The sequence below is a fragment of the Bufo bufo genome, chromosome 4, assembly GCF_905171765.1.
Source record: "Bufo bufo chromosome 4, aBufBuf1.1, whole genome shotgun sequence".
NCBI lineage: Eukaryota > Metazoa > Chordata > Amphibia > Anura > Bufonidae > Bufo > Bufo bufo.
The window spans coordinates 518,653,039-518,670,258 of record NC_053392.1 but is presented as its reverse complement, the minus strand read 5'-3'; the positions used below and the strand labels follow the sequence as shown (position 1 = coordinate 518,670,258).

The 17,220-nt window shown below is 42.7% G+C and overlaps 1 protein-coding gene across 1 annotated transcript in view; it reads left to right on the top strand.

Moving 5' to 3' along the window:
• FANCL (FA complementation group L) overlaps positions 1-17,220 on the top strand; it is a 75,918-nt gene extending 58,698 nt beyond the window's left edge. The window contains exons 8-14 of the mRNA XM_040429717.1: positions 1,153-1,303; positions 2,372-2,455; positions 2,549-2,594; positions 6,411-6,492; positions 10,522-10,638; positions 13,755-13,826; positions 16,915-17,220. Coding sequence (XP_040285651.1) covers positions 1,153-1,303; positions 2,372-2,455; positions 2,549-2,594; positions 6,411-6,492; positions 10,522-10,638; positions 13,755-13,826; positions 16,915-16,950 — 588 coding nt within the window. The 3' untranslated portion in view covers positions 16,951-17,220. The remainder of the gene's footprint in view (positions 1-1,152; positions 1,304-2,371; positions 2,456-2,548; positions 2,595-6,410; positions 6,493-10,521; positions 10,639-13,754; positions 13,827-16,914) is intronic.

Here is a 17,220-nt window from a genome sequence, read left to right as displayed (position 1 = left end):
TCCCGGCCGGACGCAGACATCGCAGCCTGGCAGGTAAGTATAATGCTGCTACAAATTGCTAAGTAACCATGGCAACCGGGACAACAGTAGCGTCCTGGTTGCCATGGTTACCGATCGGAGCCCCAGCGATTAAACTGGGACTCCGATCGGTACTCTGCGCTGCCACCAATGATAGGGGGGGGGGGATTTTAATTAGGAGGGGGAGGGAGGGGAGAGGGCCCACTGGCCACCAACGAGTTAACTACAGGGGAGGGAGGGGGGGCCCACTGGCCACCAACGATTTAACTACAGGGGAGGGAGGGGGGGGGGCCCACTGGCCACCAACGAGTTAACTACAGGGGAGGGAGGGGGGCCAGCCACACTGGCCACCAACGAGTTAACTACAGGGGAGGGAGGGGGGCCGGCCGCACTGGCCACCAATGTGTTAACTACAGCAGGGGGCAGTCATGTACTCAGTTCTTTTAGTATATTCTAACCTGAAGCGTCCCCATCACTATGGGAACGCCTCTGTGTTAGAATATACTGTCGGATCTGAGTTTTCACGAAGTGAAAACTCAGCTCTGAAAAAGCTTTTATGCAGACGGATCTTCGGATCCGTCTGTATTAAAGTAACCTACGGCCACGGATCACGGACACGGATGCCAATCTTGTGTGCATCCGTGTTCTTTCACAGACCCATTGACTTGAATGGGTCCGTGAACCGTTGTCCGTCAAAAAAATAGGATTTTCCAGATGACACCGGAAAGACGGATCCTACATTTCAATGCATTTTTCTGACTGATCAGGCATTTTTCAGACTGATCAGTCTTACAAATGCCATCAGTTGGCATACGTTTTGCCGGATCCGGCAGGCAGTTCCGGCGACGGAAATGCTTGCCGGATATCACTCTGCCGAAAGTGTGAAAGTAGCCTTAGTCCATATATAATGCTTACATCTGTTGTGTTACTGCATTATGTTCTGTGATTTTCTTTTTATAAATGTTGCCATGTACATCTGCATATTTAGTTATTATATCATGCAGGATGTTTTGTATCTCTTTTGTAATTTTTGATAAATCTCCCCCTTTGTTTTTTATAGTTAGATGTTTCTTGTCATATGTTTCCGATGCATTTCCACATTATGTGTCGAATTAAATAGTTGTTTCTTAACAGAGTAATATACAGGACATATACAACCAAGTTTTGTCTACCTTGGAGTCACTAAAAAGTTTTTGGGATACATTAGATGAAATTGACACAAAAACATGGGTACTCGAACCAGAAAAGCCAACGCGTAGTGCTACAATGAGAAGAATTGCAATTGGTGAGTCATTATTGATAACGCTTTAATGGGAATAATCTAGGAATAGCATAACATAAAGTTATAAGAATAGATGATCCAGAATAGTCATGAATGAATGAATACAATTTTTTACTGAAACAGGCACGCCAGCAGTGGTGATAGATCCTCTTTCCAAGATCAGATTATTGATGGAACAGACTCTGGATAGGCCATCACTCTCTGATCGGTAGAGGTCTGACCCTCAGCACCCCTGGTGATCGAAGTTTGAAGGGGCCCTGCGGCCTTGTCATTGTTTACATGAGGCCATCAACTTTTTTTTTCATTGTATTTTGTTTTTGCACATATAATTTATTGATTATCATTCATAAAAAAATATATTTAATAAAAAAAAAATAATAATATTGAATAAATTATGTATATATGTTTTTGGGGCAGCTTATTTTTTTTATTAAACTTAAATTTACTTTCCCCCCCCCTAATGGACCTGAAGCAGTGATCTCCTGGTCGCTTACATAATACTTTTGAAGGCACAGCATCGCAAAGCGATATTACTTGTCAGTGCGCCATTTGTACCCACCAATCGTGCTGGTGGGTACCGTTGGGCTGAAAGAGGGAGACCTCCTCCCTATATGAAACACCTTAAATTCCGTGGACGCTGTTGACTCAAGCATTTGAGACGGAGGTCCCCAACCTTTTGTATGTTGTGAGCCACATTCAACCTTCAATGATGGTTGAAAGCAACAGGCAGTTCAAATATAGAGGAGACAAATTTTGAATGGGGAGAAATAAAAAGCATCAAATTTCTAACATTTGCTGGTAAATACTTTAGTGTGAACTTTAACACCAGTATTTTACCATCCAAATTGGCACTGTCTGGTGGTAAATCTAGGATAGGTCTGCAACAATGTCAATTGTACTTATGGTTATAACTCAGGACTCCCATGGCGAGCCACTAGTTTGGGGACCACTCAGGTTTCACTCGGCATGGCGTGCCAAGGGGGTTACATACAGTTTATGATATAAATAATATGCAGGATTGCAGTATTATGTTACATATAGTCTATTATTAAGGCTGTTTTCCACTTGCAGGTAACAATGTGTCCATTACAATTGACCTGGATCCAAGACATCCGACCATGCTTCCAGAATGTTATTTCCTTGGAGCAGAGCATGGTTGGTATTTGACATACTGTATTAGTAAGAATGCATTTTGAGTTGTCTTTAGTAAAATGAAACGCTGCTTAAATGACTTATTATTACTTTCAGTGGTACAGCCCTTAAAAGACAAGCTGAACAGCAAAGTACATCTATGGTAAGTATTATTTGCCCAATGTAGGCTACAGAACTTGTCAGTTCATACTTTGACTACACATCTTCATATTTGTAATACTTCTAGACCCCTGTTAAAATAAAGGGAGGAAATAAGAATATCTTTAATTAAGGCTTTATTCACATATCATTTTCAGTTTGTGTGTTTTTGGTGGTAAAACCAGCAGGTGTTTTTTAACAGTTTTGTTTTTTCAAATTGCTTTGCTGCCTTTTTTAGTGTGTTTTTTTTTTATGTATACTTACAGGTGTTTTTTCTGGCAATTTTCAACTCCCATACAGGGCCCCAGACAAAAAAAATATATCAAGGAACCATTGGCTACTAACCTAAAAAATTTAGTCTCCAAATTTAAAATACATATAATTACGTTATAATAAAAAAAAAGACATGTCTTACCTAGGGTTGTCACGATACCAAAATTTTGACTCGATTTCGATACCATAAAAAAGTATTGCGATACTCGATACCACGTGAACAAAATAAAACACCCAAAAAGCCGCGTGCATTCCACATTTTATGGAACATCTGGACCATAATAGAACAGTCCGATCCAAATTTTTGTCGGGGACAAGGCGACTAAAAAATGGCAAATTGGAAGTTTTTTTTTTTCTGTTTCGGCGTTCACCGCATAGGAGATATTTTTAAATATTTTAATAGTTCGCACTTTTTGGGGTGTGGCGATATGTATTATTAATTTATTTTTTATATATTATGTAAAATTGGGAAAAAAGGTGATTTAAACTTAATATTTTGGTGTTTTGTTTTTTTTTACTTTGTTTTTTTTTACTTTTAACTTTTTATTTAATTTTATTTAAAACTATTTCCCCCCTTAGGGGCTAGAACCTGGGATATTTTCATCCCTTGTCCTATTCCCCCTAATAGAGCTCTGTCAGGGTGAATAGGACTTTACACTCTCCCTGCTGCTCTGTGATCTGTGCACAGAGCAGCAGGGAGCTGACTATGGCAGCCAGTGCTTCAAGAGCTTCCTGGCTGCCATGGTAACCGATCGGAGCCCCAGGCTTACACTGCTGGAGCTCCGATCAGAAGCTGCCACTGCACCACCAATGAGGAGGGGAGGACCCTGTGGCCACTGCCACCAATGATTATACTTTATAATACTGGGGTTGGGGGGGGGGGGGGGCAGTCATAGAGGCCGGGTATGGAATATGGCCGGCACCCGCAGCCTGCGTTCGTATTCAGGCATAAACCATATTCATTGGTGGCGCAGTGGCCACAGACTCTCCCCTCCTCCTCCCTGCTATCAGTCTATTGGTGGCAGCAGCAGTACAGGGGGGAGGGACTACCTCCTTCTCCCCTGTGCTGCTGAGGAGAACATGGCACGCGCTGACAGCAGCACGTACCATATCAGTTTAACTCGTGTGTGAGAGCAGTGGAGGGTCTAGGCGCAAATGGCTTTGTAGTCTTGTCGCCATTTTGCAATTCTAAGTCTCATTGGCAACCATTTTGGTTGCCATTTGGAGCCCTGCCATAGAGATTCCCATGGGAAAAATACCCCAAAAAAACAACATACTTGAAGCACACTGTGCTGTCAAAAACGCAAAAAGTGTACCTGTCTCATGTAATTTTTCAGAATAAGCTGTCCTATGTATGCCTGAGTAATAACACTATTTATGGCCATTATATGGCCTGTCTGCCATTTTTAGCAGTTTTCTCTCTGCAGTCATATCTGCCCATACACTACACATAAAGACACAGTTGAATTTGCTTCCTCTCTGTAGCACAACCTCGAATATTTTCAGGATTTCCTTAGTATTGAGCAGGTGATACAATTAGTGTCCATGCATCAGGACTTGCCACAGGTATTCATTCTGTGGGATATTCTCAAATCCTGACCGGTAGGTGGGTCCCGAGGACCAGAGTTGAGAAACCCTGTACTAGAAGTTATGAATGAAATGCTAGCAGTCTGCAGTAAGGGTACAGAGAAGGGTTAACCAGTTGGGGGGGGGGGGGGGGTACAGTCTTAGAATGGAAGCACTGACTGGATAAAGTGAGACTGTGCAGGACCCCCCCACCCCACCCCAACCCCAACTGGTTACCACCCCTCTGTACCCTTATTGCAGACTGCTAGCATTTCATTCATAACTTCTAGTAGAAATAATAAAGGAATGGCACAACATAGAGCCATAAGAATAGATGCTCCAGGATTGTTATCACAGGGGAAATGCATGTAGCTATTAAAATTGGCAGGAGTGGTGACAGGTCCTCTTTAATCGAGGACATTACACAGCACTCTGAGCGGTTTAGATGTAAATCAACTGTGAAGTTAGACAGTAAATTACTTATAAACAGCAGCAGTCTCGGTTTCAGCTTCTCTGCCTGTACCTGTCTCTAGCAGCCCCTTTCTTCTCCTTTGACTTGTATGTAATCTGATCCTCTAGTGAGCAGTCAGCTTGTCTTCACTGAACACGGATTTGAGCAGTGAATTGAGTGTTCGTGACAGAGGAGGGAATTCTGATGCGAGGAGAAGAACTGATCTTTGATGACATATATTACAGACTTTCTTCTAACCAAACTTCTAACACCATAGTTAGTTTTATTAGACTGTATGGGGTCCTGGTGATATTAGACATACAGATATGCATGGGTACAATATCATCATGTGAATGAGGCCTAAGGTTGGTGTGTGTTACATGGGCATTTTTTCTGTATGTTGGGCAGTGGGAGAAAACATGTTCTGATCTTGCATCACATTTCAAGGTATTGAAGGGTTTTCCAAGGGTCTATAAAACTTGGCTCACGTCTCATTCCTGTTTATAGGTCTGTGCAATGTTGGCTATAGTGATGTCACGACAGTAGGCTGTGCTTAGCTGGCCTTACTTGACTTCTTGCTCCACTGGACCACAAGTCATTACACAGACTTGTAAATAATTATGCAGTCAGGGAATCAAACAGCAACTTTGGGCCAACTAAATGTTTTTAGTTTTTTTTCAGTTGAAGTTTTGTTCTTTTATTACAAGTACTTTTTCTTCACCAAAAACAGATTACTCCGACAATACTATGGGGACACTTTGTAACTGCAGTGATCCATTATTGGTTAATGTTTACCCTACTGCTTGATTTTAAAGGGAATGTGTCATCAGATTATGGTCTATTGTTTAAATCACATTTTTATGTTTAACATATTTTTTAAGATTTTTTGATATTTTTAATTTTCCATGTCCATATCTATATTTAAACACAAACCATAAATTCCTGCAGTTTTCGCACTGTCCACTAAGCCTAATAATAGACGCCACTTCTTGGTCTATACAGATCACCTTACTGCAGTTATATTATTCTAAACCTGCCTGTAATGATATCACCTCTGTGTATGGATAAGACAGGATCCACCATTCACAATAGGTAAATGTCAAATGACCTCTGCACAGCTCCCATAGAAGTTAATGAGGTCCCCTCCTGACCATTGTGTCTATGGACCATGGGGCTGCTCTAAAGCAATTTTTTTTTATTCTTTGTAAATGCTGTTAAAAACAGTTCAGCCAAGATGGCATCCCACATAATCATGTGCAGGAAATTGAATAAATACATTAATAATTAGAAAATCAGATTAGAAAAAAAGATGTGTTGCTATCAGGTTTTAACTGGCAGATAAAATTTTTGATGATACGTTTCCTTTAAGAAATCAAAAACGCTAGTAATTGAGTACCCACCTTCTGAAGTCTCTTGAATTTAGCACTGGAAAGCTCATAGTACTTCTCCCATTGAGGGGTATAGTTAACACGTAGGTTTAAGCCGTTACATTTGATCTGTCTGTAACGTGTATTTTGTTCTTAATTTTAGGGATCCTGAGGTTGATGTCCTGCAAAACTTGAAGGCTATTTTAGAAACTGATTTCCCATCAAAATCTGATTTTGAGAAATCCGTAAGTTATCCAGTTGTGGCTCATTTTAGATATACTATTTGTGATTGTCTTATTAGCCATATGTTTCTGCCTTGTAGTCCAGAATCATATACAAAGCCATGGGGCATGGCTATAGCTGTTTTGCGCTCCTATGTGAATTGTGCAGTTTTGGGTGGTTGGAGTGCGGCAAAACAGAGTTGCAGTCCTTCATATGAATGGAGCAGCAGACATGCATGCGTACTTCTGCTCCATTTGACTCTATGGGACTGACAGAGATAGCCAAGGACAATAGCTTGACTATCTCCCATAAAGTTGAATGTCAAGGTGCATGTGTCCGCTGCTCCATTCAAGAGGGGGAATGCAGGATCCCATTCTAGTGATCGGCAGGGGCTCCAGCGGTCAGACACCCTGCTAGATACTTATTACATATCCTGTGGATAGAGAGAAGTTATTGAAATGGGATAATCCCCTTAAAGGGACATTTGGCTCCAATTATCAGGAAAAGTGATAAAAGTCTGAATGCTGAGTGCCCCGCAGATCACTAGAAAGGGGTTTCTGAGGCCCATTGTTTCTCCACATTGCACCACTGCAGTTAGAAGCTTTAATAGGGCAGTGGTCACATCCAGACTACTACCTCCTCACTGAAGTCATGCATTCAGAAATAATGGAGGCTCAGGACCCCCTTTCTAGTGTTCTGTGGTGTCCCAGGGGTTGAACCACCAGTGATATGACAAACATTTGAAATGCGTTTTCTCAGGCACTCAACCCCAGCACCCAGTAGTGTCAGTTTCCTAGGAAGCCAATTTTCCTATTGAGAAAACTCCTTAAACCATTGACCTTATTTTTCATACTATAAGACACACTTTTCCCCCCAACAGTGGCAGTGCGTCTTATAGTCTGTATGCTAATGACCGTTTCCGCTATGAAAGCATTCGGAAGGCGCAGGGAGCGGTGAGGGAAGCACTGCATGGCTGTGCTCACCCTCCCTGTTCTTCTTCCAGGCCCCGCTCTGCATTGCATCCTGACAGTGTACAGTGTCAAGACGTAGTTCATGTAGGTGTGCACTATGATCTGACGCTGTGTGACGACAGGTTACAGTGCAGCTCAGGCTGGAAGAAGACCAGGGAGCAGTGTGAGGTAAGTTCATTTTATTTTTATTTATTTAATATCTGATCTGAGGTCTGATGGAGCTTGGGGGTCTGATGAAGAATGGGGGTCTGATGAAAAATGTATATATTTTTTTTCTCCTCCAAATCCTAGGTGAGTCTTATAGTACGTTGCATCTTATAGCCTGAAAAATACGGTACACGGAATCACTCTGTTTACTTAGAGCCTACCTTAGTTGTCCAACTGTTCAAACCAGCTGTACCTAGCTGGCCAAGGACAATTGCTGGTCCATCTTACCTTTTTCCATAAATCCTAGACAGCCTATTTCCCCACACTACAGGTGGTGCTGCTGTACTAACCTTTGTTCATCCTTCCCCGGCAGTCCTCCATTGGGTAAAGTGAACTTGGCCTCTTTATACCCCATTACAATTATGTCAACATTCAGCTCATTCCGTCCCCTAATTTTCCTTCCATTGCTTTCCAGTCACCAACCAACTCCTCATGGCCATTAGGTACAGGGCCCCCACTTTGTCTGGCTTGCCCCCTTCCAGCTCCTTGTGTGTAATCCTCCACAACTGTTACCCATTATAGTGATTATTGGTTGAATTTGCAACTATATGTTGCATATACAGTGACTGGTATATACTACAGTGTACACCATATGGTATAGGAAATATTGTATCTGCAATATTCACCATCCAGTTCTTACCACAGTGGTACCCTGGGTCCATATGACACAAGTAAAGATACTGGATATAACCCCCCACTTTGCTTTAGTTTATACTTATATTTGGCGTCTACGGCATAATATTCAGCAGTTGCAGGCCACGTTCCTCCTCCTGTACAGTAGCTTTATCTGGAGCACGCTGTCACCACATATCCATAAAAACAATAGGGTGTGCTAATGTATGTACTTTACTGCAAGCAGCAGGGGGAACGGTGCAAAGACAGTAGTAAGTACACTAATAATTACCTGCACACAGTAAACCATTCCCCCTATGTGCTCAATATTTACTTAATCTATCAAACTTGAAAATCTTTTCTGAAATCTCCTCATATAAATCAGGAGCCGGGAAACCTGCAATTTCCATGGCACTCTTCATTTTAAAGCACTTAGATCCTGGATCACAAAGTGCTGGTGAATGCAGAGGAGGAAATAGTTCTCTACTTTCAGCATTAAATACCCATCATTTGGGTGAAAAACTATACACACATGAACATTGAAATGGCCTTAACCCACAAAATGCCGGCACCATATGGTAGTGAAATGTCTGTTCTTTTTTTGAAGTGTACTATACAAAATCCGTTATATTAAAGGGGCTGTGGCGAGTTATCCCTAAGGGGGCATTCACACGACCGTAGTTATCGGTCCGCATCCGATCCGCATTTCTTCCAGATTGAATGCAGATCCATTCTTTTCAGTGGGGCCGCATCCGTATGCCCGTTCCACAGCCCCCCCCCCAAAAAAAAAATAGAGCATGTCCTATTCTTGTCTGTAGGCATTTCTAACAAAGGGCGGGAGATGGTGATGTGCAAAATCCGGAATGCACGCGGCCGGTATCTGTGTTTTGCAGATCCGCAATTTGCGATAGCCACTGTTCCAGAGAATGGACGTCCCGATGGAGTGGCAGGTTGCGCATGCTATTCATTCTCTATAGGACTGCTGGAAATAGCTGAGCGCTGTAGTAAAGTGTGAAGAGGCAGAGCGCATGCTTGGCTTTACACTCTCTCGTTCTCAGGATCGTCGGGGTCCCAGCAGTCAGTAACCCCAGAGATCAGTTAATTATCCCCTATCCTACCCCTTAAGGGTACATTCATATATTATACTATTATTAAAGGGATATTCTCATATCAGTAATTGCATTTAATATAGCCACTGATGCCAAGATTATTACAATGTTTATATTGCACTGGTCTTGAGATAGTCTACTTCTGCTCCTTTCTTGCTTACTACCGGTTATGACCACCACCTTGCTGCCACAGCAGTGGTCGCACTTGCACAGGTTACGTTTTGTTGATGACCCAGCCACCTGTATAGAGCAGAAAGGCTCCTGTGCATTAGAATTTCCATTTTGCTGCAGAGCTGAATATAGCGTAGTGCACAAAGCGGCTGCCACTGTGAAGTGTGTGACGGCGTCCTGCTCAGTCTCCAAAGCTCCTGTACGTGCCCTGGGAGTCTTGGAGACAGAGCAGGACGCCGTCTTTCATGCTTCAAAGTTACTGGGTCTCGTACTGGGGATGGGATAGAGCAGAATGCTCCTGCTGCACATCAGTATAGGCAAAGTAAAAGGATTGCTTTAATCATTTTACTGCCCGGAAAGAGACACTGGTTGAAGTTCCTGATGCTGCTCACTTATCGTTTGGAGCAGCTGGAAATGAAGAAGATTGGAAGATGGGAAATTATTTCTTTGATGAGTTATATGTGGGTGGAGATTTGCATCCTCACAATATTTTTATTATACAAAGCACTGGGGGGAATATATCAAACTCTGTACGAAAACTGGCATACACAATTTTTGGCACAAGTCTTAGGCTAGTTACTACTAGCAATTTTAGATCTGGCAGGGAACAAGCCTGGGGATATATTTGCATTCCGGCACTGCCGGAAGCTTCAGCATCACCGTCCAGTCCTATTCACCATAATGAGGACTGGCAAAGATCCGGCCGCAACCCGGCAAATATGCAGAGAATCAGCAGGACGAAAACCGGCATGTTTGCTGGGTTGCTGCTGGATCTCTGCCGGTCCCCGTTATGGTGACTAGGCCCAGCGTGTGTCAGGTAGCGCCCCGCAGTGCCGGATCGAAACATCTCTGGTAGGCTGCTCCCTGCCGAAACAGCCCGCCGGAGATGTCTGACGCAAATGTGAAACTAACCTTAATAAACTGCCCCAATTGTTCTCGAGTTTCAAGGTTTATTTACTGGATTTCTTTTATTTACCTGCAGGATTTTACTATGGACTGTGGGATATGCTATGCTTATAGGCTTGAGTCCGCCATTCCAGACCAAGTTTGTGATGATCCACACTGTGCACAGCCCTTTCACCAAGCCTGTTTATATGAGGTAATTTTGTGCCACTGCACCACTACTACACTGGTAGGGATTCTTGAAATAGCCTCATATTAATGCAGGACCATTTCTTTTAGACTAAGTTCACATTGGCGGTAATGGATTTCCGCTATTATTAACCCTTTCCTGATGTGATTTTCCGTTTTTCACTTATTATTGTATACAATGTAGTGAAAAGTGGGGAATTTTTTTTTCAAATAATATGGAATTTAAAAAAAAAAAAAAAACTATTCTGCCACACTTTTACAGGTTTTATTTTTACATATTTTTTTAAGGCTCTTTCACACTTGCGTTGTCCGGATCCGGCGTGCACTCCATTTGCCGGAGGTGCCCGCCGGATCCGGAAAAACGCAAGTGAACTGAAAGCATTTGAAGACGGATCCGTCTTCAAAATGCGTTCAGTGTTACTATGGCACCCAGGACGCTATTAAAGTCCTGGCTGCCATAGTAGTAGTGGGGAGCGGGGGAGCAGTATACTTACAGTCCGTGCGGCTCCCCGGGCGCTCCAGAATGACGTCAGAGCGCCCCATGCGCATGGATCACGTCATCCATGCGCATGGGGCGCTCTGACGTCACTCTGGAGCGCCCGGGGAGCCGCACGGACGGTAAGTATACTGCTCCCCACTACACTTTACCATGGCTGCCAGGACTTTAGCGTCTTGGCAGCCATGGTAACCATTCAGAAAAAGCTAAACGTCGGATCCGGCAATGCGCCGAAACGACGTTTAGCTTAAGGCCGGATCCAGATTAATGCCTTTCAATAGGCATTAATTCCGGATCCGGCCTTGCGGCAAGTGTTTGAATTTTTGGCCGGAGCAAAAAGCGCAGCATGCTGCGGTATTTTCTCCGGCAAAAAAACGTTCCGTTCCGGAACTGAAGACATCCTGATGCATCCTGAACGGATTTCTCTCCATTCAGAATGCATTAGGATAAAACTGATCAGGATTCTTCCGGCATAGAGCCCCGACGACGGAACTCTATGCCGGAAGAAAAGAACGCAGGGGTAAAAGGGCCCTTGAATATATTTTTTAAAAACCTTTTTGCCTTTTTTTTTTATTATTTAGGTCCCCAAGTGGACCACAATCTTCAATTATCAGATTAAAACTTGTATAGAATAATGTAATTTGCTACGTTATTCTATACAGAAGTCGCTATATCACAGTTCAAGTGCTGCAACCTGCTGGCATGAACTGTGATACATAAATAATGAGTCTGTAAGCCGAGTACAGGCTCAGGCTCATTACTAGCATAGGATGCTGTTCCTGATCTAGAAGTGCGTGTTTCTGGGTTTTTGCCCTCTCGGACACCGTGGTTACATTTGAATTATGGACAGAAACAGAAGGTGTTCAGTTTGTATCAGTTTTTCAGTCCATTTAATAGATCCGTTTTTTCCCTGTTTTTCTCGGCCTCTGACTAAAAAGAATAACAGAAAAATCAACATAGATGTGAATTGAGCCTTACTTAGGGTACTTTCACACTTGCGGCAGAGGATTCCGGCAGGCAGTTCCATCGCTGGAACTGCCTGCCAGATCCGGCAATCCAGACGCAAACGGATGCATTTGTGAGACGGATCCGGATGCGGATCCTTTTGACAAATGCATTGCAATACCGGATCCGTCTTTCCGGTTGTCATCCGGTAAAACGTATCCGGTATTTATTTTTTTCTCATTTTTAAAGGTCTGCACATGCGCAGATCGGGAAACCGGATCTGGTTTTCTGGAAAACTTAGTATCGGATCTGGCATTAATACATTTCAATGGAAATTAATGCCGGATCCGGCATTTCGGCAAGTGTTCAGGATTTTTGGCCGGAGAGAAAACTGCAGCATGCTGCGGTATTTTCTCCGGCCAAAAAAACTGAACGGAATGCTCTCCATTCAGAATGCATTAGGATAAAACTTTTTTTTCCGGTATTCTGCCCCTGTGACAGAACTCAATACCGGAAAAGAAAAACGCTAGTGTCAAAGTCCCCCTTGCAGGATGCAGAATAAGCCTGATTTGTAGTTGCTTGAGAGGTATTCAAACGTTGTTTATGGTATTGCAGTTTATTCCCATTCACTTTATTTAAAGGGGTCCTTCAGGAATGATTTAAAATGGCCACCAGCAACCTGTCCTAGAATGTGAGCAGAACTGGCTGCTTCCGCGTGCACTGCTGCTTCGCGGGGCCACACTACACTGTAACATTACTACTCTGCAATAGATGGCAATGATGTGATCCTGCCTATATGCCTTTATGGCTGAGCTGCCTGACAGGAAAACTCCCCAATATGTAGTATATGCAAGTGCCAGAGTGTATTGGATAGTGAGGCCTCGCCCCCTCACCCCCTAGGCTGCTTTGCAAGTGGTGGCAACAAGTCCTGCTCACATGCTGCTAGTTATTTTAAACCATTCCAGGAGAACCCCATTGAGCTAAACTTTAGTACCAGACGAGAGTGGTCATGTTTTTGTAATCCTGTACAAGCCCATTATTTCCCTTCACTTACATAGGGCCGAAATATTCCACAGCACTGTACATACTGTAAATTGTAATTTCTAACATCAGTCCCTGGCCCCTGTCACGTTCAGTAGGTCACATACTAGTCACTAGTCCCCCAGCCATACACTGCCTTTAGTAGTGGGTTATGTGATGCACAATACTGCAGCTATACCTTAGAGGCTATGGGTATATGGAGGAAAGGGGAGAGAAGAGGATACTGGGACTTGTAGTCTTACAGTGCATGCTGAAAGACTGTGTCCTACCTAAGAGTAGGCGCAGGTCGGTCGTCAGATTGGCAGTTGGTATGTTCAGAAAGAAAAAATATATATACTTGAGAGGATAGCCCTTTGAATTGCTGTTTGGTCAGTTGTACATAAAATTTCCTATACCAGGCGCACACTCAACAACAACAAAAAATAAAAAATCATAAAGCTTAACATCCTGGCTCATAATTACCAGGAGGAACAAATCATGGCCAGCGTGGGTCACATAGGAGCATATCAACTTGGTATTGTTGAAACACCATACCCCTTGTCCACAGCCAGGTTTCAAAACTCTTACTATACAGTACAACGTTCCTTAGCAGCACTGTACATATATTATAATGAGTGTGTTTTCTGTTTTCCCCATTTCAGTGGTTAAATGGGCTCCCCTCGAGTAGACAGAGCTTTAACATCATATATGGGGAATGCCCTTACTGCACCAAGGTAAGGATAATGCATATTTTCTTTTATATATATATAGAATATTTTATAAATCTAAACATTTCCTCTCCCTGAGCTCTCCTGTGTCAATGAGTTGAATAGACTAATTATTCATCCCCCTTGAACTTTTCAAAAAAATTTCCCGTTACACCCACAAATGTATGTATTAAATGTATTTTATTGAGATTTTATGTGATAGACCAACACAAAGTAGCAAGTAGTAATGTGTGAAGTCAAAAGAAAAAGATTTTTGAGAAACATGGAAAATGTGGTGTGCATTTGCATTCAGCCCCCCGAGTCAATACTTTGTAGGACCACCTTTCGCTGCAAGTCTTTTGGGGTATGTTTGCCATAGCTCTGCACATGTAGAGGCGGAAATTTTTACAAAATAGCTCAAGTTCAGTCAGATTGGATGGAGAGCGTCTGTGAACAGCAATTTTCAAGTCTTGCCAGAGATTCTCAATGGGATTTAGGTTTGGACTTTGACTGGTCCATTCTAACACATGAAATGGCTTTGATCTAAACCATTCCATTGTATCCCTGGTGGTATGTTTAGGGTCATTGTCTTCCTGGAAGGTGAACCTACGCCCCAGTCTCAAGTGTTTTGCAGCCTCTACCAGGTTTTTTTCCAGGATTGTCCTGTATTTAGCCCCATCCACCTTCCCATCAATTCTGACCAGCTTCCCTGTCCCTGCAGAAGAGAAGCATCCTCAAAGTCTGATGCAGCCATTCCCATGTTTCACGGTTGGGATGGTGTGTTCAGGGTGATGTGCAGCGTTCGTTTTCCACCACACATAGCGTTGTGTATTTAGGCCAAAAAGTTCAACTTTGGTCTCATCTGACCACAGCACCTTCTTCCACATGTTTGCTGTGTTCCCTACATGGCTTGTGGCAAACTGAAAACTGGACGACTTATGTCTTGCTTTCAAATATGTCTTCTTGCCTCTCTTCCATAAAAGGCCAGAATTGTGGAGTACATGACTAATAGTTGCACATGGTGCGGAATATGTGCAGTTTTTCCACGCGGATTCCCATGTAGAAAAACCAGCAAAGTGTATGAGATTACACAAATCCCCTGTACACTTTGTGGATTTTTTTCTGTGCAGAAAATGACCTGCCACACGGATTCGAAAATAAATAGCATGTCAATTATGTTTGCGGTTTTAGCTGCGGATTTCACCCTTTTCAATGGAAGGGTGAGATCTGTGGCAAAACCACATCAAATCCGCACCAAAATCTGCAAGCGCTGCAGAAACACACAAAACCACGCAGAAATTTGTGCGCCTTTTAAGTGTGATCACCCACACCTGTGTACAGGTGGCCTTCATTTCAATAGGTTTATGCACATGGGTGTTTCTCACACAAGATTGCTCTTCTTAAAAAAAAAAAGTAACCAAACGTTTATTCTATTTTTCATACAAGACTTGTCCATTCACATCATTGATAAAAAAAAAATTTAAAAAACGGAGCCACACTGAAAGATGGTCTTTTTTTTTTTTTTTTTTGTGATGGTTGCAAGGAGGTGGTGTGTGTTATTCTTCAGATTTATTTTGTACGTATGAAAAATGAATGAAAGTTGATGAAACCCACCAGAAGAAGTGCAAGAATTGCAGAAACAAGCTGAAGGAAAACATAAATTTTTCTGACTTTTGCAACAAAGGAGAGAAAAAAAAGAATGCGGCACTCACCAAAAAATACTATTTGCAGCTATATTCACATAAAAAGGGCAGCGTCATGCGGGCCAAACACAGCTAGAAGGCAACAGCCATTTTGCGCTTGTTGCGCCTTTTCAAGCCATCAGTGACTGAATCGCCGATTCAGTCACTGATTGCTTGAAAAAGCGCAACCAGCGCGAAACGGCTGTTGCCTTCTAGCTGTGTTTGGCCCGCATGACGCTGCCCTTTTTATGTGAATATAGCTGCAAATAGTATTTTTTTGGCGAGTGCCGCATTCTTTTTTTTCTCTCCTTTGTTGCAAATACTACTTGTTTTTTATGTTGAGCGCCACCAATACTCACATTCGATCAGTGCAGCACCAAATTAAATCCCACACCTACAGCAGTGCCGACCGTATCCTCTACATATTCCTACATTTTTCTCACATGACTTGCACTATGTTGTCACTCCTCTGTATAAGACTTAGGCTAGGTCTACACGACGACATTTGTCGCGCAACAGATAGGGCACAACTACACTGCAACATTAGTGCAACAAAATCTCGCGCAACAATTTTTATAATAGTAGTCTATGGTGTCGCACTGCAACATGCGACATACTGCGACGCGACGGTCGCTGAAAAATCCATCTCGAATGGATTTTTTGCGACCGTCGCGTTGCAGTCGCAGCATATCGCATGTTGCAGTGCGACACCATAGACTACCATTATAAAAATTGTCGCGCGACAAATGTCGTCGTGTAGACCTAGCCTTAAGGGTTTTCCAACAAGTGGTTTCCAGAACTCCCAGCAGGTAGATCGATGCCTGCTCCCTTATTGAAGATGGATTTTAAAGAGGACCTTTCATGGGTCCAGACATTATAAACTAAGTATCAGGATACGTAGGGCCCCCGTTGTATTCTTCCGCCTGGTATGCTAATTTTAGCATCAGTGCAGGGAGGAGGAGACTGAGTCTTTCTCCGTGGGCGTCTCCTTCTCCCTGGCTGTAGTGCTGTCCAATCGCAGTGGAGAGCGTCACAGCCAGGGAGAAGGCAAGTTTTTTTTTTTTCCCTGGCTGTGACGCTCTCCGCTGCGATTGGACAGCTCTACAGCCAGGGAGAAGGAGACGCCCACGGAGAAAGACTCAGTCTCCTGTTCATTTAGATAATTCCTTTCCCGTTCAGACAATGGATTTTCCTTCAAAGTGCAAAATAGTATGTTTTATTGACAAAGTTAATATTTTTACATAGAAAAACACAAGCACGTAAACCCTTGTCTGAGCAATTAAGGGTAAGAGAACAATCTCCAATCTCCTTGTCTGTTGTGTATGCTACAGTATATCCTGTAGCCCAAGTGTAAATCCCCTTTATGTAACTATCTATGGTTGTATATCCCAATGATATTAAATATCGGTCTATACTAAATACTTCATTTTCAGCCAATCACCCTGAAGCTGCTTAATAAGCCATTTTGAAGCTCTCGGAAATATAGTGGATCTCAGGCACCTGAGGAAGATGGAGTGGAGTTCATCACAGTACATATATTAGATAATAGATCATCAGCAAAAGTATTGGAACTGTTAAACTGTATTTATATATATCTTGACGATTGTGAAGATGGTCCGGTTCAGTTGAAGACATCTGCGTTCTTTTCAAGTAGTTATTAGGATCTTTATACAATACTTTGTAATCTTGAGTAACATGCACATTTTGTGGTCTCTGTAAGGAAACATTTAAAAAAAAAA